At 44.2% G+C, this 25707-nt stretch overlaps 1 protein-coding gene across 2 annotated transcripts in view; it reads left to right on the forward strand.

Annotated features, from left to right (window-relative positions):
- opn4a (opsin 4a (melanopsin)) overlaps nucleotides 1-15790 on the forward strand; it is a 64910-nt gene extending 49120 nt beyond the window's left edge. For both annotated transcript variants that reach the window (XM_060926292.1, XM_060926293.1), the window contains 5 exons: nucleotides 3424-3595; nucleotides 4516-4677; nucleotides 5697-5804; nucleotides 12454-12643; nucleotides 15287-15790. In XM_060926292.1, coding sequence (XP_060782275.1) covers nucleotides 3424-3595; nucleotides 4516-4677; nucleotides 5697-5804; nucleotides 12454-12643; nucleotides 15287-15331 — 677 coding nt within the window. In that variant the 3' untranslated portion in view covers nucleotides 15332-15790. The remainder of the gene's footprint in view (nucleotides 1-3423; nucleotides 3596-4515; nucleotides 4678-5696; nucleotides 5805-12453; nucleotides 12644-15286) is intronic.
- Nucleotides 15791-25707: the final 9917 nt, after the last annotated feature.

Here is a 25707-nt window from a genome sequence, read left to right on the forward strand (position 1 = left end):
TTCACACGTCATGCGTCATGTTCAGGAACAAACTAACGTTAATGGCGCTAAAATGCCTGGAGAGAAGCCCCTAGGATTGTCCGTTTTGCTTATACAGACTTCTCGTGCAGTGGGAAAAAAATGCACTGCTATGTGTTCCATACCGTATGTAGAAGAACTATCGATGTGACGACAGGGACAACCTTGAACTTCAATCGTCATTTGGCGAGACTCCACCCAGAGAAGTAAGTGACATGCTATGTTCATTGCCCTGTTGATAGCAGGGCTTGCTGACCGATGAACTAGCTAGTGTTAACCCTCTCTCATGTTATTTGCCCTGTTGATAATGGGCGGGGCTTGCTGAGCGATGAACAAGCTTTTTATCTGTAGCCTGTTAACTAAAATGGGTTAGTCAAGCAGTAACGTTAGTCCAACACAGTAGCAGAGATGCTTTCACATAAAGGCAGCAACAGCCACCATCAAATGGTGTGTTTGGAGTCTTGTTCTCGGCCTCAACTCGAAATTTTCTTTAATGACTTGGACTTGAACACTGGGGACTCGAGACTGGACTCGGACTCGAAGTTTAGTGACTTGACTACAACGCTGATGTCAGCCAATATTACCTCATCTCATCTCATTATCTGTAGCCGCTTTATCCTGTTCTACAGGGTCGCAGGCAAGCTGGAGCCTATCCCAGCTGACTACGGGCGAAAGGCGGGGTACACCCTGGACAAGTCGCCAGGTCATCACAGGGCTGACACATAGACACAGACAACCATTCACACTCACATTCACACCTACGGTCAATTTAGAGTCACCAGTTAACCTAACCTGCATGTCTTTGGACTGTAGGGGAAACCGGAGCACCCGGAGGAAACCCACGCGGACACGGGGAGAACATGCAAACTCCGCACAGAAAGGCCCTCGCCGGCCACGGGGCTCGAACCCGGACCTTCTTGCTGTGAGGCGACAGCGCTAACCACTACACCACCGTGCCGCCAGCCAATATTATTTAAATATTAAATACACATTCACCTCATGTTAAAGTCCAGGTGCTGGTGCACAACTGTATATTTCCAACAGAGACATTGATGGGTCTTACCTCAGAACATAATGACAGGCTTTGCATACAATGTGCTGTCTGTGGATATGACTTTACTATCTTCATGGATGGAGGCTGCTGGTGACTTTTGCAGTGATGGTACAAACGTGGCAGGCTTGGCTGATGCATTGGTCCCTGCAGCACATCGTGTCTTCGAGTCTCAATGCCAAGATAAAACTTGCTGTAGGAGTCATATGCCCTCTGTCTTTTTAAACACATCTGGCAACTTGTTTACATTGTCTGAAATGATAAGTCTGCCAGCATTATGCACCAGAGTAACAGAAAGTGAAGGAAGTGGGAGGGGAACAAATACATGAAAAGAAAACAGGCCACTTTTTGTTACCCACACACACAAAAAAATACCTTCAGCTGTGTTTGCATTTAGGAAGAGTAAGGCAATAGCTTTGTGTTTTATTCAGGTTCATTGATTTATTTTTATTTTTACTGAAAGTAAAAGTGATTAGTGCTTGATGTTGACATAAGAATAACAAGAAGGAGTGTAAGTGTTATTGTAGGCATATCAGGTGAAAATTCAAATTCAATCCAAATTGCTTGAACTGCTCTCATTGAATTCAGAATTGAATGCTCAGCAACATACTTTTTTACAAAATTAAAATATGTTTACCAGTTCTTGAGATATTACAAATCAAAGATTGAAAAAAATGGCTTAAATTTTAGAAAACTGCTGTAATATTCTGTATTTGGATCACATGCTCCAAAATGGGCCTCATTAACAAATGAGATCAAATGTTTTTTCTTAACTTTTTTATATTTTTCAAGATATTTACATGTAAATTGGCAAGCACATAGATGGTTGTGTACTGAATACAAAATTTGAAAAAAATTAATAAAAACCAATCATGCAAATTAGTATTAATTATGCTAATTAGGGCGGCACGGTGGTGTAATGGTTAGCGCTGTCGCCTCACAGCAAGAAGGTCCGGGTTCGAGCCCCGTGGCCGGCGAGGGCCTTTCTGTGCGAAGTTTGCATGTTCTCCCCGTGTCCGCGTGGGTTTCCTCCGGGTGCTCCGGTTTCCCCCACAGTCCAAAGACATGCAGGTTAGGTTAACTGGTGACTCTAAATTGACCGTAGGTGTGAATGTGAGTGTGAATGGTTGTCTGTGTCTATGTGTCAGCCCTGTGATGACCTGGCGACTTGTCCAGGGTGTACCCCGCCTTTTGCCCGTAGTCAGCTGGGATAGGCTCCAGCTTGCCTGCGACCCTGTAGAACAGGATAAAGCGGCTATAGATAATGAGAGATATGCTAATTAGGTAAAACGATAAATCAGTACACTCTCCTTCAAAGTTTCACCAAATGGCTTTATTTGTGCAATACAAAGCTGATCTTAACTCTCATTTATACATCACAGAAAAGGAGAAATCAATGTTAATTATAAAATATGCATAAATAAGCCTTGAACATCATTCACATCTACCACTCTCTATCAAAATAAAAAGTAATAAAATATTATTTCTAATACCCTCTTTGAGCTCTGTAGGGCTTTGTATTTCTAAATAGGCCTACTAGTGTTTATATGAAAGAATATAAAATAATTATTTCGATTAATATTCACAGCTTTCAAGGTTAAATGTAATCCACATCCAATGAACAATTCACATTAACTGAATTGAAATTGACACTCACGTTTCTGACTTCTGGTTTTTTAATATCATTCCAACCACTAAGATCTAAATATTTTTCATCAAAACAACTACAGTTATATTCTAAAATAGTTATTTATTTACATGAATCAGTTTTATTTGAAAAAAATAAGTTGGTAAAGCTATGAAAACTCACTTCAAAGTCTCCTGTGAATCATAACATCGAAACTCGCTGACGGAAAATTTTGCTGAATACTGCATCGGAAACAGTGAGAGCGAGAGAACATTCCTATAAAAGTTATCTGATTGATATTCATGAGTAATCCAGTTGGAAACCGATCAGAAGAAAGAGAGCCTGACCACTTTCCTGTGACTCAAAAAGCACCATCAGTTTCCTGACATCACGGGAGCAAAGAGTGTACTCTGTTGTACCAACTTCAACCTGCCGTTAAAGTACTGAACAGATCTTAACGAGATAAATTTATTTGGAAAGCAGAGAATATAAGCTTTTTAATGATAGTATTCACGATGGAAAATATTCAAGAGTTAAGCAATGACAGATTTGGAAACTTAGATGAGCGTCTGCATGCACAATTTTCACAGCACGGCCAGCGAGCATCTGATATGCTGAGTTATAGAGTCCTCATCACTGTCCCTCCATCTCACCAATGAAAGCAAAAGATGGACATTGTCAGCAGTCTCTCTCTCTCTCTTTTTTCCTTCTCTTTCTTTCTCATTAGGTGCCTATGTTCCTGAAGGTCTGATGACTTCTTGTACATGGGATTACATGACCTTTACTCCCTCAGTTCGGGCATACACAATGCTGCTCTTCACCTTTGTCTTCTTCATACCTCTTATTGTCATCATCTACTGCTACGTGTTCATATTCCGTGCCATTCGAAACAGCAATCAGTAAGTACAGTACAAAATTATCCATCCATCCATTATCCGTAATAACTTATCCTGTGCAGGGTCACGGGCAAGCTGGAGCCTATCGCAACTGACTATGGGCGAGAGGCTGGGTACACCCTGAACAAGTTGCCAGATCATCACAGGGCTGACACATAGAGACAAACAACCATTCACCCTCACATTCACACCTACGGTCAATTTAGAGCCACCAATTAGCCTAACTTGCATGTCTCTGGACTGTGAGGGAAACCGGAGCACCCGGAAGAAACTCATACAGACACGGGGAGAACATGCAAACTCTACATAGAAAGGCCCCTGTTGGCCACTGGGCTCGAACCCAGAACCTTCTTCCTGTGAGGTGACAGTGCTAATCACTACATCACCGTGCCGCCCAATACAACCTAGCACAAAATAATTAGATTTAATTTTTTTTTTTTAGGCTCCCAGCTCAGATCTCCAACTCAGCTTCACTAAAATGTAACTTTCCTCAATTCAATTACTTCTTTCCTCAGATCTTGGACAATTGTGCTCTGCTGGATATTTTTGCTTTTATTGGCTCACTGTCACAATACCTGCGTATGTAATTAACCTTTCAGGTAAACTAGCTGCATTTGAAGGTTAATTGATTTGTGATGTATACATATGACATGTAAATATGGAGCTAGTAGGGAGATGTTGGCTTCCACGCAGCTGAAGCTGATTCATTAGTTGTACTTGCATCACTGCTCATTTTGACGTCGTACGACAGTTTTATGAATCAGATGCAGATTCCTTCATACATCTTTCTGTGTGCTCAAATCACCACTTGTGTTTATGTAACACTGATGAATGAGGGATCATGTTAAATTGTGCCATAGCTTGCATCTACTTAGCCCTTAAACAGAATATATACACTTTAACGTGTTGTTACTCTGTAAAAGAGATGTGACGAAGATGGACAGGTACAATATCAGAAACAAGGTGAAGAGATTCAGCAAGATGAAGACAGAGTGGAAAATGGCCAAGGTTGCCCTGATTGTCATTCTGTTATACGTCATCTCCTGGTCTCCTTATTCAATTGTGGCCCTTACCGCGTTTGCTGGGTAAGTACACACGCACACACGTGCGCGCGCATGCACAATGCAGTCACACAGTTCAGACTTTAATGTAAATACTTCAAGTTATTTTATAATAAAAGATGCTAATTCTTCTTGTTACTTCATTGGACAGCCTTGACTCAAAATACAGTCAAGGACCATTTTCAATTCAAAGTACTTATCGCAATTAAAATTCCAGTACATCTCTTTTCAACTTTAAAGTGCATATCCTGGACCAAATTCGTTTTTTTTTTATATGAAAGAATGCCCCTTTACACACTCATCCGGAAGGGTAATTTTGCACAAGGCCATCTGTCTACAGCAGAAAAAAAATAAAATAACAAAACTCGTCTGGAAAAATCCCAAGGGAGTCTGGAGCCAGATTCGTGACGTCGCCTGCGGAAGCGCCAGCAGGCTGCGAGAGCTTGCACGGTTTCAGTGCACAGCCTGTGTAGACCAAGTTTAGCAGCTAGCGATTTTGCATTGAAATATGGAATTGTCACCTGAGTGCAAAGTGGGAAACGATGAGTACTAATCCCATCAAGATTGGTGTTGCTACACCCTCCTACGATACATCTGTTAACCATTTTAATAATTATGCGATAATGTTGAAAAAATGTGCAGAAAACCACCAGGTCGTTTTCTCATAAACAAACCAGCGCTGACGTAGGATTCAGAGGGAGGCGTCTCGCACGTGACATCACAAAAATCAATGTTTCCCGGGAAATCCAAATGCCAAGTTTTTTCAGAGGCGGACCAATTCGCCTCAAATGGCTTGATTTCAACTGAATTTTTCTGGTATTGCGCAAGGTAAAAAAAAATTGCACAAAATGCAAAATGTGACAGATATTTAACCAAAGTTTAATATAAAATAGGAGAATTACATTGATCTTGCTCCTGAATTTACCCGTGATATGCACTTTAAGCTGAGTCAAATGCTATTCCAGATTTTATGTTTAATAGAATTCATACTACAAACACAAAATTCTCTCAACTTTTATATGTCTCTGTGTATTTTCTTATAGTTATGCAGATCTGTTGACACCGTATATGAACTCGGTACCTGCTGTAATAGCCAAAGCTTCAGCGATCCACAATCCCATCATTTACGCCATCACTCATCCCAAATACAGGTATTAACAGAGCACCTTCATTTTCCTGTGAGCACTTTCACCACAGGTGGAATTGGAAATATTTTTAAAATGAAGAACAGGTCATATTTGCTCTATGTTTACCCAGTCTTTTCCTTCTGTAAGCTAAAAACAAATATTTATCAGTTTCTTCCTTATGCATAGGTTTTCCAACTCTACATTTGACTAAAAATGAACCTGAATATAAATTCAAGGCCATATGTACGTAGGTCACATAACAAAACCAGAACACGGTTTATTTGAAGATTTAATTTTATTTTCAATTGCATTTAATTGCATCATCACGATCACGGCGGCCTCAGCTGAGTCACACACCTGGAGGCCCAATCCTGTCGATCAGCAATGCAGTTGGCTAGCTCAGCAGTACTGGCAGCACCCACGTCCTTTTTCAGGGTGTCGATGAAGATTGCGGGGGGATGACCTCGACTTCTGCAACCGTGGAGAGGCTCCCACAGCACAAGCTCACCAGCAGGCAGATTCTTGTACCTGAAGCAGTGGCCCGCAAGCCCAAGTCTCTGCCAGGCCACCTTGTCAGAAATTCTGGGGAGGGTATCATATAAATCTTCATTTGGTACATAGCTCTGCCAGGTGATGTTCAGCTAATGCCACACGTAACATTCGAGTGTAGGAGCCATCAAGAAATCTTTCTAAGGTAGAGGTAAGGGACCAGCATTTGCATCCATACAGGAGGACAGACTCGACGGTGGCCACAAAGAGCCTACGCTTCAGCTCGCAAGAAACACTTGATTTCCAGATCTTACTCATATCATTCAGTACCTGCCAGGCTAGTGCCTTGCAGACTTTGATATCCTGTTCAGTTGATTTAACCCACGAGCCTAATTGCATCCTGTAACTGTAAACTTGGCTTAACAAATCAGCTACCAAAACCTAAAGCTGTGATTATAACCTGTATAAGGAATTTACATTCACTTCACTTGGCTGAAGCATTTATCCATAGTGACTTATAGTTGAGACAGGATACAAATGAGCACTTATGAGTCTTGCTCAGGAGCTCAACAGTGGCAGCTTTGTAGTGCTGAGATTTATACTCACAATCTTCTGGGGTGGGTTTCCCGAAAGCCTCTTAAGGCTAAGAGCGTCTTTAACTGCCTCTTAAGATCCAGCTAGCATGGTTTGTCCGAACAACATCATAGCCAAAGTAGTACTTTAGTTCGCTCTTAACTTACAATGGACCTGGATCACTCTTTCACAACAAAGAGCATCTCCTCATAGCCGAATACACAGAATGTGCATGCGCCTCCGTGGGACTCTCACAGTCAATGAGCGGAAACTGGTGTTGAATCTGCTACTGGTATTAAATTATTTTTCTTCTACATTGCAAGTACATTGAGTTAATTATTAAATAAACATACGCAAAACATTACGAATATATTGTGTCAGCCCTGTGATGACCTGGCGACTTGTCCAGGGTGTACCCCGCCTTTCGCCCGTAGTCAGCTGGGATAGGCTCCAGCTTGCCTGCGACCCTGTAGAACAGGATAAAGCGGCTAGAGATAATGAGATGAGATGTTATGGAATTACGAATGGATATCATAATGTCACTTTATCACCATGTTTTAATCAAATTTAACTCCATTAGGCAAGTGATTATCTTATTTAGTGCCATAAATGGGACAAATGTCTACACCTGTTACAATGTGTATATATAAGGGAGAATATTGCCAGCTTGGCATTGTGGATAACATTTGAAATAATCCTTACTGCATGACTTGGTAACAATGAAATGAGCAGGCACAGGGAAAACATTTACTGAATTAATTAGCTGATTATTTGATCATTCTTTTGTGTGAATGTTTGCTCATATAATTAAAAAACATGCTTGGAATAAAAAAAAATTATTGTCCAAAAATGTAAATTAGTTTCAGTTATTAATTACCACATTATATATGTAATGCCCAACGACTATACAATTTCATTGATTTTTGGTAAAATACGAACACCATGTGACCTCATTGACTGAATTTAGCAACTACTAATGCATTTAGCAACTACTAATGCCTTTACAGTGGTGCTTGAAAGTTTGTGAACCCTTTATAATGTTCTGTATTTCTGCATAAATATGACCTAAAACATCAGATTTTCACACAAGTCCTAAAAGGAGATAAAGAAAACCCAGTTAAACAAATGAGACAAAAATATTATACTTGGTCATTTATTTATTGAGGAAAATGATCCAATATTACATATCTGTGAGTGGCAAAAGTATGTGAACATTTGCTTTCAGTATCTGGTGTGACCCCCTTGTGCACCAATAACTGCAACTAAACGTTTGCGGTAACTGTTGATCAGTCCTGCACACCAGCTTGGAGGAATTTTAGCCCATTCCTCCGTACAGAACAGCTTCAACTCTGGGATGTTGGTGGGTTTCCTCACATGAACTGCTCGCTTCAGGTCCTTCCACAACATTTGGATTGGATTAAGGTCAGGACTTTGACTTGGCCATTCCAAAACATTAACTTTATTCTTCTTTAACCATTCTTTGGAAGAATGACTTGTGTGCTTAGGGTTGTTGTCTTGCTGCATGACCCACCTTCTCTTGAGATGCAGTTCATGGACAGATGTCCTGACATTTTCCTTTAGAATTCACTGGTATAATTCAGAATTCATTGTTCCATCAATGATGGCAAGCCGTCCTGGCCCAGATGCAGCAAAACAGGCCCAAACCATGATACTACCAACACCATGTTTCACAGATGGGATAAGGTTCTTATGCTGGAATGCAGTGTTTTCCTTTCTCCAAACATAACGCTTCTCATTTAAACCAAAAATTTGTGACCTCGCTGACTGTTACACGCCTTGCTCTTGGAGTGATCTTTGTTGGTCGACCACTCCTGGGGAGGGTAACAATGGACTTGAATTTCCTCCATTTGTACACAATCTGTCTGACTGTGGATTGGTGGAGTCCAAACTCTTTAGAGATGGTTTTGTAACCTTTTCCAGCCTGATGAGCATCAACAACGCTTTTTCTGAGGTCCTCAGAAGTCTCCTTTGTTCGTGCCATGATACACTTCCACAAACATGTGTTGTGAAGATCGGACTTTGATAGATCCCTGTTCTTTAAATAAAACAGGGTGCCCACTCACACCTGATTGTCATCCCATTGATTGAAAACACTAATTTCACCTTCAAATTAACTGCTAATCCTAGAGGTTCACATACTTTTGCCCCTCACAGATGTGTAATATTGGGTCATTTTCCTCAATAAATAAATGACCAAGTATAATATTTTTGTCTCATTTGTTTAACTGGGTTCTCTTTATCTACTTTTAGGACTTGTGTGAAAATCTGATAATGTTTTAGGTCATATTTATGCAGAAATATAGATAATTCTAAAGGGTTCACAAACTGTCAAGCACCCTTGTAGCAACTACAGTATGAATGCCTTAACAGCTGCTAATGCCTTTAGCAACAACAGTATGAATGCCTTTAGCAACTACTAATGCCTTTAACAACTATAGTATGAATGCCTTTAGCAGCTATTAATGTCTTTAGCAACTACAGTATGAATGCCTTTAGCAGCTATTAATGTCTTTAGCAACTACAGTATGAATGACTTTAGGAACTACTAATGCCTTTAGCAACTACAGTACAAATGCCTTTAGCAGCTACTAATGCCTTTAGCAACTACAGTACAAATGCCTTTAGCAGCTACTAATGCATTTAGCAGCTACTAATGCCTTTAGCAACTATAGTACAAATGCCTTTAGCAACTACTAATGCCTTCAGCAACTATTATTGGGCGGCACAATGGTGTAGTGGTTAGCACTGTTGCCTCACAGCAAGAAGGTTTTGGGTTCAAGCCCAGTGGCCAACGGGGGCCTTTCTGTGTGGATTTTGCATGTTCTCCCCATGTCTGCATGGGTTTCCTCCGTGTACTCCAGTTTCCCCCACAGTCCAAAGACGTGTGGTTAGGTTAACCATGACCTGAGGTCGGGCTGAAGTGCTCTTGAGCAAGTGCACCTAACCCCCAACTGCTCCCCGGGCGCTATAGCATAGCTACCCACTGCCTTGGGTATGTGTGTGTGCTCATTGCTCACTTGTGTGTGCGTGCGTGTGTGTGTGTGTTCACTGCTTCAGATGGGTTAAATGCAAAGGTTAAATTTCACTGTGTGCTTGAGTCTATGTGTAACAAATAAAGGCTTCTTGGCTTCTTCTATTAATGCCTTCAGCAACTACAATACGAATGCCTACTAATGCCTTTATCAAGGACATATGCTGCAAAGACGATCTTAGCAAAGTTGCTCTTAAGACTCCTTCATTCTGTAGGTGCAATGGGCTTACCAAATCAGTCTCATCAAATCAGTCTCATGTAAAAAGGTATCAGTCTCATAAATTCATTAATCAGTAAATCAACTCAGTCTCATAAAAAGGAATCAGTTTCATAAATTCATTAACAAAATGGGTGAAGGCAATTAGAGTTCTTTTTTTGGCAGAGGTTGGCACTTCAGTGAATATTGTGACAATAGACGGAACACAGTTTATTCCAAAGATACCATTTATTGAAATAGCTGACAGGAATTAGCAAACTAATACTGATCAGATATAGCAACAATAGCAGCCAAAGAATAATTCAATAGAAATGATGATAGAATATATACAAAAGAATCAGTAGTGTGTATGATAATTGAGGCACTAACAGTGATCAGAAGTAATAGGGCGGGTGGATGTTAAAATGTGATAGGGAAACTCATGTGGTTTTGTGTGTGTGTGTGTGTGTGTGTGTGTGTGTGTGTGTGTGTGTAATGCGAATGGAACACACGAACCATGCCAGGCCGTGCCTACAAGAAGAACGCGCGAAAATTAAGACAAAGGAATCTGGAGTTTGACCTAGCCTCTGTTAAAAAGCGAGAGAGAGAGAGAGAGAAAGCATGCACAATCTAACTAAACAGATAGTAAACAAAGTAAATCAACAACACACGGTGTAAGACAGACTTTCATGTGAATCAAAATGCGTACATTTAAAATCATAAATGAATTCAAATAAACAACACTGTTCACGTTAACTAGCTACAAGTAAAACTAACAAACTTTGCCCAGATACCAGCCTTACTCATTAGCGATTGAAGTGTGCCTTATCCGGGATAGCGCGGGACACAGATCCGGGAAGAAGATGGTTTTGCTCCTTACTCGGGGTGATCGCTCTTATTAGCGATTGGAAGTGCCTTCTGTTATCTGGGAGAAGACGGTATTGAAAGTGAGCCTTCTGATCCGAGAGAGCGTGGAACGCAGATCTGGAGAGAAGACGGTTTGCTCCTTCCGCAGCTCGTCAGCTGGAGACCCTCGGCATCTTGTCGGGCGCCCGATGATCGAGAAACAGTCTTGCTTATAATTTCGTCGACGTTGGAGAAAAAAAGGGATCCGGTCACCTTTTCTCTCTTTGAAGTACCGCGTAGGCTGCAGAACTAACTGGTTCAGTTATTATTACAACTCCGTGAAGGCCAAATACATTGAACTTTGGCCAAAGTCGGTATCAATAGTTGATTCTTTGTTCTCTGTCCTTCTGTAGCGCCAATGCATCGGCCTCTCTTTCACACGTGGAGTCCACCAGAGAAGACATCCATGGCCAGAGAGAGGGAGATTTCGTTTCCCTCGCTGATTTAAAGCAGTCGTGACGTCACTGTACCTGGTATCAGGTATCCTCCCTGTCCAATACTATGACAGGAAGTCAGAGGAAGGGGAGGAGATAAGGCATGGTGTCGAGTACAGAGATGGGCGTGTTTCAAACTGGTTGTGAAAGGGTTACCATGGTTATGGGCATGGCCGCTGTCCCTACAATTCGTTGTTAAAGAGCATCTTCAACCTTGCTCTTTTGCTCTAAAGTGCAACATTATCAATAAAACCACCCCTAATCAGTAGCCAAATGCCTTAACCACTAAGCCAGCCCTGCTAATCTAATAAAATATTACTTATGCCTTCATGTCCAGTTACTTATAAGACACAATTGCATGTGTAGAGTTGTGCATTGGTATAAAATGAATGGTGACATAATAACATTATTGTACTGGCTCCATCCATCCATCCATCATCTGTAGCCGTTTTATCCTGTTCTACAGGGTCGCAGGCAAGCTGGAACCTATCCCAGCTGACTACGGGCGAAAGGCAGGGTACACCCTGGACAAGTCGCCAGGTCATCACAGGGCTGACACATAGACACAGACAACCATTCACACTCATTCACACCTACGGTCAATTTAGAGTCACCAGTTAACCTAACCTGCATGTCTTTGGACTGTGGGGTAAACCGGAGCACCCGGAGGAAACCCACGCGGACACGGGGAGAACATGCAAACTCCGCACAGAAAGGCCCTCACCGGCCACGGGGCTCGAACCTTCTTGCTGTGAGGTGACAGTGCTAACCACTACACCATCGTGCTGCCCATACTGGCTCCATAGTTGCTCTATTGTTCCTAATACTCAAGGTATTGTTCAAAATATCTACAAAAGATGATTTAAGTCTGCATGAATTACACTGAAGTAACAGGCTTCTTGTTTTTGAATTGGATTGGCAAATTATTTTGTGAGTGGATAATAGTCTCATAAGTAGTGTGGGTCCAAGTCCTGAGTCCTGCACACTTATTTATGCATTGTATGCTGTCTGTGTGTGTTTCAGAGTGGCTATAGCAAAGTATATCCCATGTCTACGTGTGCTGCTGTGTGTTTCTCAGAGGGAGCTTCACTCTCTCAACAGCAGTTTTATATCTATCAGACTTTCCACTGCAAACAACCAAGCCTCAGACGTGTCTGGGAACTTAAGCAGTACAGGCAAATCCTACATCTCTTCTGACTCTAGCAGTGAAGCTGTAAGTGTGCTGCTCTTTTACTGTGTTTAGTGATGTACAGTAGGTGTTTAAGTCAGGACATGAGGGGGAAACAACTGGATTCTACAACCCCGATTCCAAAAAAGTTGGGACAAACTACAAATTGTAAATAAAAACGGAATGCAATAATTTACAAATCCCAAAAACTGATATTGTATTCACAATAGAACATAGACAACATATCAAATGTCGAAAGTGAGACATTTTGAAATTTCATGCCAAATATTGGCTCATTTGAAATTTCATGACAGCAACACATCTCTAAAAAGTTGGGACAGGGGCAATAAGAGGCTGGAAAAGTTAAAGGTACAAAAAAGGAACAGCTGGAGGACCAAATTGCAACTCATTAGGTCAATTGGCAATAGGTCATTAACATGACTGGGTATAAAAAGAGCATCTTGGAGTGGCAGCGGCTCTCAGAAGTAAAGATGGGAAGAGGATCACCAAGCCCCCTAATTCTGCACCGACAAATAGTGGAGCAATATCAGAAAGGAGTTCGACAGTGTAAAATTGCAAAGAGTTTGAACATATCATCATTTACAGTGCATAATATCATCAAAAGATTCAGAGAATCTGGAAGAATCTCTGTGCGTAAGGGTCAAGGCCGGAAAACCATACTGGGTGCCCGTGATCTTCGGGCCCTTAGACGGCACTGCATCGCATACAGGCATGCTTCTGTATTGGAAATCACAAAATGGGCTCAGGAATATTTCAAGAGAACATTATCTGTGAACACAATTCACCGTGCCATCCGCCATTGCCAGATAAAACTCTATAGTTCAAAGAAGAAGCTGTATCTAAACATGATCCAGAAGCGCAGACGTCTTCTCTGGGCCAAGGCTCATTTACAAAGGATTGTGGCAAAGTGGAAAACTATTCTGTGGTCAGATGAATCAAAATTTGAAGTTCTTTATGGAAATCAGGGACGCCGTGTCATTCGGACTAAAGAGGAGAAGAACGACCCAAGTTGTTATCAGCGCTCAGTTCAGAAGCCTGCATCTCTGATGGTATGGGGTTGCATTAGTGCGTGTGGCATGGGCAGCTTACACATCTGGAAAGACACCATCAATGCTGAAAGGTATATCCAGGTTCTAGAGCAACATATGCTCCCATCCAGACGACGTCTCTTTCAGGGAAGACCTTGCATTTTCCAACATGACAATGCCAAACCACATACTGCATCAATTACAGCATCATGGCTGCATAGAAGAAGGGTCCGGGTACTGAACTGGCCAGCCTGCAGTCCAGATCTTTCACCCATAGAAAACATTTGGCGCATCATAAAACGGAAGATACGACAAAAAAGACCTACGACAGTTGAGCAACTAGAATTCTACATTAGACAAGAATGGGTTAACATTCCTATCCCTAAACTTGAGCAACTTGTCTCCTCAGTCCCCAGACGTTTACAGACTGTTGTAAAGAGAAAAGGGGATGTCTCACAGTGGTAAACATGGCCTTGTCCCAACTTTTTTGAGATGTATTGTTGTCATGAAATTTAAAATCACCTAATTTTTCTCTTTAAATGATACATTTTCTCAGTTTAAACATTTGATATGTCATCTATGTTCTATTCTGAATAAAATATGGAATTTTGAAACTTCCACATCATTGCATTCCGTTTTTATTTACAATTTGTACTTTGTCCCAACTTTTTTGGAATCGGGGTTGTACACTTAAGCATGTTTGCTTCAGTAAATTATCATGCACTAACCCATTTCAGACTGGCTGGCAATGTCTGCAGTTCGAGCTACCACTCAGATTTCCATGAGCTAATTCCCCATGTATTTCTGTAGTGGGCTGAATTTTTATTTTTATTTTTTGGCATGTAGTTTGGAGAATGTGGGAATATTGCAGATAATATTTAGTTATCTATAAATTATACTATAAATATTTAAAAGGAAATAGGTTATTTATATCCAAATTTATTTATGGGTTTGAGTGCTTCAGAAATCTCCTGGGATTTTCACAAGCATAGAATTTATACAGACTCGTTAAAACACACACACACACACGCACGCACTCCCATCCAATGAACTGCGGTTATGTAGGCTAAAATTCTTTGTTGATGAGAGAGGTCAGAGGAGAATGGCCAGGCCTGAGCTGACAGAAAAGCTACAGTAACTCATATAACCACTCTTTCCAACTGTGGTGAGCAGAAAAGCATCTCGGAACACACAACTAGGTGTGAATGTGTGTGTGTGTTCATGATTTTTTAATATTTTGGAATTATTATTATTATTATTATTATTATTATTAATGGTTGTAAGATACATTGCCCTCCACAATTATTGGCACCCCTTGTAAAGATTAGTAAAAAGGGTTAGAAAAAAATCTGCCGTTTTTTTTAAAGTAACTTCATCTCACATTGCCAATAATGCTGGCACATGTGTTTGTGTTGAACATAATTATTTCTTGATGAGGGATTTGTTTTTCTCTGAATAAATGTATTCCAATTAAAGGTTGGATTTTTTTTCATTCTTTTTTCAGTGTGAGCTGAAGCGACGTCACCAAAAAGTGGATTTTTTTCCTATCCCTTTTTATTCATCTTTACAAGGAGTGCCAATAATCATGGAGGGCGTATGTAATGTGTTTAGACCTGAAGTTCTCTGTTGTTACTTTTAGGAAGGAAACGACAGCATGAATGGTGCTGCAATCCAGATCCCCTGAACCGTGGTCATCTCTTGAGTCAGGCCTGTTTCTGACTTCTGGGAATTGACATATTGTGTTATTGTACTCTTTGCTGTGTCAGTAAATGACTGGTTGTTGTTGGTTCACATATTCATATTAATTGACACTAATTAGTTAATAGTTTATATATATATATATATATATATATATAAAGTGATTAGTTTTATAATAAGGTGGTAATGTCAGGCTACCTGTGTGGAAAGATGCAACCAACAATCTCCAACCCAATGTCATTTTCTTTTTATTATTTTATTTTGGAATTATACAGTGTAGTGCTAATTCTGCTTGATTTCGACTATGTTTTCTTTATAAGAGTAAGTTAATATGTATGTGAAAGTATGTATCAAACCTCACATCAAACAGGGATTTATGCAGATTTATAAGTGTTCTATAAATGTGGTTGTGCTTATTTATTTTTTTAATAAAGCTATAATATTCTTTGAGCATTCCTGAGTTTTGATCCTCTACATAGATTGCCAGAGGTATTAAAAAAAATCCTGTATGTGGAATAACAAACACACACACAATTTTTTATATATATATATATATATATATGGAATACCTAAAATTTGTTGCAGACCAAGTGGACCCCTTCATGGCAACGGTATTCCCTAATGACAGTGGACTCTTTCAGCAGTTTAATGCATCCTGCCACAAAGCAAAAATTTTTCAGGAATGGTTTGAAGAACATGACAAAGCATTCAAGGTGTTGACTTGGCCTCCAAATTCCTCAGATTTCAATCTGATTAAACATCTGTGGGATGTGCTGGACAAACAAGTCCGATCCATTGAGGACCACCTCGCAACTTACAGAACTTTAAAGGATCTGCAACATCTCAGTGCCAGAAACCACAACACACCTTCAGAGGTCTTGTGGAGTCCATGCTTTGTTGGGTCAGAGCTGTTTTTATTTATTTTTTTAGGGTTTTTATTAAATAGAACAAGGCAATCAGATGTGCCCCATTTATAATGTACAATCACAACTAATCATCATATAATAATAAGTGTTGCCAGGCAAAACAAACCTTGCCTGGTAGCATTTATGATGAATATGAAGGAAGATATCGCAAAGAAAATAGGTACCCTATGGGTACATGTGGCTACTCCTTATAAATAAAATTGTTTTCTGATACCATGTGCATCCAGTAAATACAGTGTATATTTACTCTATGAGGCAGTGGTCACAAAAATGAAGAGTAATCCAAAAATGAACAATTTAAAAAAAATCACAGAAGTAAAACATACCAAGTGTCTGTACTTTATATTATTCTACTCTTACAGTTTTCGAAACTGAGGCTGACATACACACGCTGTCGCCAAATTATTTCCCAGAAATGACCTGGTGCTAGAGCTGTTAGGGTTTTGCTGGGATTTGAACCTGGTTTGCTGGTGTGATAATCCAGCAAACCCCCACGAGGCCACCAGGGGGATGACTCAAATGCAGAGGCGTGAGGCAGAAGTAGAAAAAGTATCAAAAGGTTTATTTACAAAAAATCCAAAAAGTATAATCCAAAACGCTCAGAAGATCTAAGGGAAAAAATAAAAAATCCAAAAGTTCAAAGTCAACACAAAAGCCAAAAAACTAGAAAAGAAAAGGCAAAAATACCAAACGCTCAGAAGATCCACAAAGTCAAAAACAAAATCCACAAAGTCCAAAAGAAAGCAAAAATACAAAGAACACAAGGACATGAACAAGGAAATCAGAACAGAGGTAACTGGAGCTTAAACATAACAGCACAAAGACTCCGTGACAAGAGGACTGAACTCAGGGGGTATAAATACACAAAATAAATTGGAAACAGGTGACACTAATGAAAACAGGCAATCAACACCAACCCAAAACACAGGACACAGTGGCGACCTCTAGAGGCCAAAACAAACATAGACAAAAAACAGGAAATAACAGCGGTCTCTAGAGGCCAAAACAGTCCCAGTCCTAACAGAACCCCCCCCCCCCCCCCCAGGAGCGTCTCCTGACGTTCCCAGGGCGATCCGGATGGACCGAATGGAAGTCCCGACACAGTTCTTTATCTAAGACATCCCGAGCGGGAACCCAGCAGCGCTCCTCAGGACCATAGCCCTCCCAGTCCACAAGATACTGCAGCCCGCCGCGGACCCGGCGGGAGTCAAGCAGGCGATGCACGGTGAACACAGTCTGACCCTGGAAGATGCGGGGGGGTGGGGGGTTCCTAGGGGCAGGGGCATACGTGGACATCAGTACGGGCCGCAACAGGGAAACATGGAATGTGGGGTTGATCCTCAGAGTCCGGGGCAACTGGAGCCGGTAGGAGTCAGGGTTCACCCTGCGCACCACCTTGAAGGGGCTAATGTAGTGAGGAGCCAGCTTGTGGTTCTCCACCCGCAGCAGAAGGTCCTTAGTGGACAGCCAAACCCACTGCCCAGGGCAGAAAGCGTGGGCAGGTCTTCTATGGCAGTTGGCCTGAGTCTGGTTGGTTCTGGAGGTCTGGATGAGGGTCTTCCTGACTTTGCTCCAGGTCTTGCGACACCGTCTCATATATTGGTTGACCAAGGGCACCCCTGCATCCTCCTCCTGGTCTGGGAACAGAGGTGGCTGGAACCCGAATTGGCACTGGAATGGCGACAGCTTGGTGGCCGATGACTGCAGGGTGTTGTGGGCGTACTCTGCCCATGGCAGCCAGGTGCTCCACGATGTCGGGTTATCCATAGCCAGGCCTCGCAGGGTGGTTTCCAGGTCCTGGTTGAGCCTCTCCGTCTGACCATTGAACTGTGGGTGATACCCAGAGGAGAGGCTGGCAGTGGCTCCAATGACCTTGCAGAACCCGTGCCACACTCGGGAGGAGAACTGGGGCCCTCGGTCTGAGACGATGTCCTGTGGGAGACCAAAGACTCGGAAGACATGATTGAAAATAAGTTTGGCTGTTTCAAGAGCAGAAGGGAGTTTGCACAGTGGTATGAAGTGGCAGGCCTTCGAGAATCTGTCGACTATAACCAAAATGACAGTGTTACCTTGAGACTCGGGGAGACCCGTGATGAAGTCGACTGCCACGTGGGACCAGGGATGCCGGGGAATGGTCAGAGGATGCAGGAGACCCTGGGGACGCTGTCGCGGGTTCTTGGTTCTGGTGCAGACCTCACAGGACAGGACAAATGACCTTACTTCCTTCTCCATGTTAGGCCACCAGAAGCGTCTTTTCAGGAAGTCCAGGGTCCTCCGAGCTCCCGGGTGGGCGGTGAGAGGGGAAGAGTGACCCCACTGGAGAACCTTGGCCCGGGCTTGATGTGGGACATACAAGAGGCCCGGTGGCCCTGTCCCAGGACCGGGGTCCTGGCATTGGGCTCGTCGGACGGCCTCCTCAATACCCCAGCGGACAGGGGCCACAATCAGGGACACAGGGATAATAGGCCTGATTTCACTCTCCCTGTTAGTGGCAGAGAACAGCCTGGACAGTGCGTCAGGTTTGGTGTTCTTGGAGCCGGGGCAGTACGAGAGGGTGAAGTCAAACCGACTGAAAAACAGGGCCCACCTAGCCTGTCGTGGGTTCAGTCTTTTGGCTTGCTGGAGGTACTCCAGGTTCTTGTGGTCAGTCCAAACCAGGAATGGATGTTGCGCTCCCTCCAGCCAGTGCCTCCACTCCTCAAGGGCCAATTTGACTGCTAGCAGTTCTCGATCCCCCACATCGTACCGGGACTCCGCAGGACTCAGGCAGTGGGAGAAGTAAGCGCAGGGGTGCAGCTTTCCTTCCGAACGTTGAGAGAGCACCGCGCCGACACCACTGTCCGAGGCGTCCACCTCCACGATGAATGGTTGGGAGGTGTCCGGGAGGACCAGAATGGGTGCCGTGCAGAAGCGGTCCTTGAGGTCTTTGAACGCCTTTTCCGCCTGAGGAGACCAGACATAAGATCCACCTGTCCCTTTGGTGAGGTCCGACATGGGTGCTGCTACAGAACTAAAGTTCCTGATAAACTTGCGGTAGAAGTTAGCAAATCCTAAGAACTGCTGAACCTCTTTGATGGACTTGGGAGTGGGCCAGTCCCGGATGGCCAGGGTCTTGGCTGGTTCCATTTGGAGTTGGTCTGTCCGTACAATAAAACCCAGAAAGGAGACCTCGGGAACATGAAATTCGCATTTCTGGGCCTTGGCGAACAGATTGTTCTGTAGCAGCCTCTGGAGAACCTGGCAGACATGGTGGCGGTGCTTCTGCACGGTCTTGGAAAAGATAAGGATGTCGTTGAGGTAGACAAAAACATACAGGTTAATCATGTCCCTCAAGACGTCGTTGATTAGGGCCTGAAAAACAGCTGGTGCGTTGGTGAGTCCGAAGGGCATCACCTGGTATTCGTAGTGCCCAGACGGGGTGTTAAAGGCAGTCTTCCACTCGTCTCCCTGTCGGATACGGATGAGGTGGTATGCGTTCCGTAGGTCCAACTTGGTGAAGACGGTGGCGCCTTGGAGCAGGTCGAAAGCTGTGGACATCAGCGGAAGGGGATATCGGTTGCGCACAGTGATCTTATTCAGGCCCCTGTAATCAATACATGGTCGGAGCCCCCCATCCTTCTTGCCGACAAAGAAGAAGCCGGCACCAGCAGGTGAAGTGGAGGGTCGAATGAACCCAGAGACCAGGGCGTCTTTGAGGTATTCCTCCATGGCCTTGCATTCTGGCTGAGAGAGGGAAAACAGTCTGCCACGAGGAGGGGTAGTCCCAGGGAGCAAGTCGATGGCACAGTCGTAGGCCCGGTGCGGAGGAAGAACGGCGGCCCTGCTCTTGCTGAAGACCTCCTTGAGATCCCAGTACTCTGTGGGAACTTGAGATAACTCAGTGAGATCAGGGGGCTCGGCAGGAGACACAGGAGAGCTAGAGAGCAGACAAGAGGCATGGCATGCAGGGCCCCATTCCACAACCTGGCTTGTTACCCAGTCTATGCGAGGGTTGTGGCAAGTAAGCCAAGGAAGGCCTAGAATAACTGGGAACTCAGGTGAAGGAATCAGGTGCAGGGATATTTCTTCCTTGTGACCTTGAGACTGGAGGAAGACTGGAGAAGTAACTTGGGTGACTCTTCCATCACCTAACGCTTGGCCATCGAGGGCAGACACAGACAGTGGGACTTCAAGAGGTGCAGTCGGGACATTGATACTTTGGGCGAAGTGAATATCCATAAAGTTCCCAGCCGCCCCTGAGTCTAACAAAGCTTGACAAGAGTGGACAGACTCACCCCAGGAGATGGAGACCGGGATGTAGATTCCTTGGCCAGGGAGTCCGGGAGAGAGGGTAGGCACCGTCACAACCCTCCCTCGGCTGGACGGGGCGGTCCTTTTCCCGAGAGTTTGGGACATGATGCTCAGAAGTGACCAGGCTTGCAACAGTAGATGCAGCACTTGTCCCTCCTTCTGCGCTCCCTCTCAGATGCGGAGAGGCGAGTATGACCCACTTGCATGGGTTCTGGACAGTCACTGGAGGAGGTAGACAGGCTCCAGGTAGAGGTAGGGAGGCTGGGGGGGCTCGGAACTTGGCGGCGTTCTCTCATCCTGTTGTCCAGATGAGTAGAATGTGAGATGAGAGTTTCGAGGTCACTTGGGCATCCAATAGAGGCCAGGCCGTCCTTGATGGGGTCAGACAGACCATGGTGGAAGGCTGACACCAGGGCAGTCTCATTCCATCCACTTACTGCTGCGAGCGTCCGGAACGAGATGGCGTAATCTGCGACGCTTCCTCCTTGCCGGATGGACATGAGCTTTCTGGCTGCCTCGGTACTGATGTCCACCTGGTCGAAGACCCGAAGCATCTCTTCAGTAAATAGTTCAAAATCAGAGCACTCAGGTCCCCGTCTCTGCCAGATAGCTGTTGCCCAAGCTCGTGCCTTACCAGCTAACAAGGTTATCACAAAGGAGATCTTGCGGCGATCCGTAGTGTAGGTGGTAGGCTGTAGCTCAAAGGTGAGTTGGCACTGGGTAAGGAACTCCCGGCACTCACCGTGCTTGCCGTCATACCTCTGTGGTGCAGGAAGGCTGGGTTTGCGAAGTGAAGGAGACAGTGTGGCAGGAGGCACTGGAGCAGGAACAGGAGCTGGATCAGGAGATGCAGGCAGAGGTGTCAGCTGTGCCAGGGTTTTCCCAATTTGCTGAAGCAGTTCCACCTTGCTTGCCGTCATACCTCTGTGGTGCAGGAAGGCTGGGTTTGCAAAGTGAAGGAGACAGTGTGGCGGGAGGCACTGGAGCAGGAACAGGAGCTGGATCAGGAGATGCAGGCAGAGGTGTCAGCTGTGCCAGGGTTTTCCCAATTTGCTGAAGCAGTTCCTCGTGGCGAGCAAGGGCCTCACGTTGGCTGGTGAGCGTTCGTCCATGAGCGTCCATGGTTGCTCCGAAGCGTGTCAAAGCTGCCATAATTCCCTGAAGGTTGGCCGGATAGACAGTTGAAGCAGCCTCTGCTGAGTCGGTCATGACAGAGTCTTTCTGTTAGGGTTTTGCTGGGATTCAAACCTGGTTCGCTGGTGTGATAATCCAGCAAACCCCCACGAGGCCACCAGGGGGATGACTCAAATGCAGAGGCGTGAGGCGGAAGTAGAAAAAGTATCAAAAGGTTTATTTACAATATTTACAAAAAATCCAAAAAGTATAATCCAAAACGCTCAGAAGATCTAAGGGAAAAAATAAAAAATCCAAAAGTTCAAAGTCAATACAAAAGCCAAAAAACTAGAAAAGAAAAGGCAAAAATACCAAACGCTCAGAAGATCCACAAAGTCAAAAACAAAATCCACAAAGTCCAAAAGAAAGCAAAAATACAAAGAACACAAGGACATGGATGAGGAAATCAGAACAGAGGTAACTGGAGCTTAAACATAACAGCACAAAGACTCCATGACAAGAGGACTGAACTCAGGGGGTATAAATACACAAAATAAATTGGAAACAGGTGACACTAATGAAAACAGGCAATCAACACCAACCCAAAACACAGGACACAGTGGCGACCTCTAGAGGCCAAAACAAACATAGACAAAAAACAGGAAATAACAGCGGTCTCTAGAGGCCAAAACAGTCCCAGTCCTAACAAGAGCTCAGTGGAATGTACTTTCCCTCTGTAATAAGCATAAACAAGTCTTCACCTTGTACCTTGGGGTAGTATTAGAAACCATGTCCATCAACCTCAACAAAGGAATGTACATCAGGACTCGGTCAGATGGCAAGCTCTTCAACCTTGGAAGACTGAAGGCGCCTTCAAAAACAAGAGAAATCTGCGTTCGTGAGTTGCTCTATGCTGATGACTCTGCGCTGGTGGCTACTGATCAAGGTGATCTTCAGGAACTTGTGGACAGATTCAGTGCAGCAGCAACCCTCTTTGGGCTGAAGATCAATGTGTCCAAAACAGAGCTCTTAGTCCAACTTGTCCCAACGCATGAGCTACATCCATGTGACATTCTTGTGAAAGGTGAAGCCTTGAAGAACTGTGAATCCTTCACTTACTTAGGCAGCTCTGTCACAAAGAATAACTCCTCAGATCTGGAAGTTGAGCACAGAGTGCAGGCTGCAACCAAGTCCTTTGGAGCCCTCCAAAAGAGACTCTGGTTTCGCCATGAGATAAGCCGATCCACAAAAGTGAAGGTGTACAATACTGCAGTACTCCCAGTATTGCTGTACTCCACAGAGTGCATGACACTATACAGACACCACATATGGAAACTGACCAGTATACAGCTGAGACACCTGCGCCAGATTCTTGGCATCAAATGGCAGGACAAGATTCCTGATGTGGAAGTGCTCAAGAGAGCCGAGACTGTCAGTGTCGAAGCCCTTATTGCTGCCTCTCAACTGTGCTGGGCTGGTCATATATGGTGAATGCCTGACTACCGACTCCCCAAAGTAGTCCTGTATGGAGAACTGAGTACTGGCAAGAGGAAATGTGGAGGTCAGAAACTGAGATACAAGGATGTCCTCAAAAGACACATGAAGAGTGTTGGAATGGATGACTTCACCTTGGAAAGGCAGGCCCTTGACCGAGGAAAATGGCGTTGCACCATCAAGAAGGCAAAGAATGCAGTGGAAGAGAAAAGAAGAAAAGACTACATCTGGGATCATGAGAGACGGCATACCATTGCAACTAATTCAGACTTCATCTGACCCAGTTGCCAGAGGCCGTGCCGATCAAAGGCAGGTCTCATGGCCCACACGCGTTCCTGCATCACCTAACAACTAGTCATCATCGAAACGATGGATGGCCGAAGAAGAGAAGAAACATGTCTGAAAGCGATTTCTTTAGTCTAGTCCATTTATTTTGAATGGTGAACCGAATTGTATACACTCACCAGACATTTTAATCAGAACACGTGTATGCGAATGCACAGTGCATGATTGTTACACTCTTACATTCTTACAGCATGATGACGTAGTGGCCAGCGCCTCTATATGAGGCAGTAGCAACATCAAAAACGATTTTGACCTTTTTGGTGACCTTCACTGGATGACCCTCAAAATGTTGGAGGTTCTATTTGAGACCAATGCCCATCTATCCTGAAAGTTTCATGAAGATTGATCCAGCCATTTTCCCGTAATATTGTTAACAAAAAAACAAAGAAACCCGACTGAAAACAATACCTCGCCCCCTGGTGGACTCCGTCCCGGGCGAGGTGGTAGTAATAATAATAATAATGGGGTGGCATGGTGGTGTAGTGGTTAGCGCTGTTGCCTCACAGTAAGAAGGTCCGGGTTCGAGCCCCGTGGCCGGCGAGGGCCTTTCTGTGTAGAGTTTGCATGTTCTCCCCGTGTCCGCGTGGGTTTCCTCCGGGTGCTCCGGTTTCCCCCACAGTCCAAAGACATGCAGGTTAGGTTAATTGGTGACTCTAAATTGACCGTAGGTGTGAATGTGAGTGTGAATGGTTGTCTGTGTCTATGTGTCGGCCCTGTGATGACCTGGCGACTTGTCCAGGGTGTACCCAGCCTTTCGCCCGTAGTCAGCTGGGATAGGCTCCAGCTTGCCTGTGACCCTGTAGAACAGGATAAAGTGGCTAGAGATAATGAGAGGAGATGAGATAATGGGGTGGCATGGTGGTGTAGTGGTTAGCGCTGTCGCCTCACAGTAAGAAGGTCCGGGTTCGAGCCCCGTGGCTGGCGAGGGCTTTTCTGTGCGGAGTTTGCATGTTCTCCCCGTGTCCGCGTGGGTTTCCTCCGGGTGCTCCGGTTTCCCCCACAGTCCAAAGACATGCAGGTTAGGTTAACTGGTGACTCTAAATTGACCGTAGGTGTGAATGTGAGTGTGAATGGTTGTCTGTGTCTATGTGTCAGCCCTGTGATGACCTGGTGACTTGTCCAGGGTGTACCCCGCCTTTCGCCCGTAGTCAGCTGGGATAGGCTCCAGCTTGCCTGCGACCCTGTAGAACAGGATAAAGCGGCTAGAGATAATGAGATGAGATGAGATGAGATAATAAACTCGCTAATAGAAATACATCAAGACCTCAGAAGTATAATCAAAAATACTACAAATAGTTAAAAAGACATATATTAATGAAAGCTGACTTAAAATGGCTAGTCCTTATTGTAGGTAAGTGTTAGGGTTTTGCTGGGATTCGAACCTGGTTCGTTGGTGTGATAATCCAGCAAACCCCCACTAGGCCACCAGGGGGATGACTCAAATGCAGAGGCGTGAGGCGGAAGTAGAAAAAGAATCAAAAGGTTTATTTAAACTATATACACTATATACAGGGCAAAACAAAAGACAAAAAAAAAAAAAACAGAGTATAATCCAAAAGAAAAGCAAAGTGCAAAAATACAAAAGCTAAGAAGATCAAAAAACACAGTACAAAGGAAACTGGAGATAAACATAACAGCACAAAGACTCCGTGACAAGAGGACTGAACTCAGGGGTATAAATAGACAAACTAATTAAGGACACAGGTGAAGATAATTAGGCAATTAACACAAACTCAAAACACAGGAACAGTGGCGGCCTCTAGAGGCCAAAATGAACACGACATGAAAAGGAAATAACAGCGGCCTCTAGAGGCCAAAACAGTCCTAGTCCTAACAGGACCCCCCCCTCTAGGAGCGTCTCCTGACGTTCCCAGGGCGATCCGGATGGGCCGAATGGAAGTCCCGACATAGTTCTTTATCAAGGACATCCCGAGCAGGAACCCAGCAGCGCTCCTCAGGACCATAGCCCTCCCAGTCCACCAGATATTGCAACCCGCCGCGGACCCGGCGGGAGTCAAGCAGGCGATTCACAGTGAACACAGTCTGCCCCTGGAAGATGCGGGGGGGTGGGGGGTTCCTAGGGGCAGGGGCGTACGTAGACGTCAGTACGGGCCGTAACAGGGAAACATGGAAAGTGGGGTTGATCCTCAGAGTCCGGGGCAACTGGAGCCGGTAGGAGACAGGGTTCACCCTG

The sequence above is a fragment of the Neoarius graeffei genome, chromosome 7 (assembly GCF_027579695.1).
Source record: "Neoarius graeffei isolate fNeoGra1 chromosome 7, fNeoGra1.pri, whole genome shotgun sequence".
Taxonomy (NCBI): domain Eukaryota; kingdom Metazoa; phylum Chordata; class Actinopteri; order Siluriformes; family Ariidae; genus Neoarius; species Neoarius graeffei.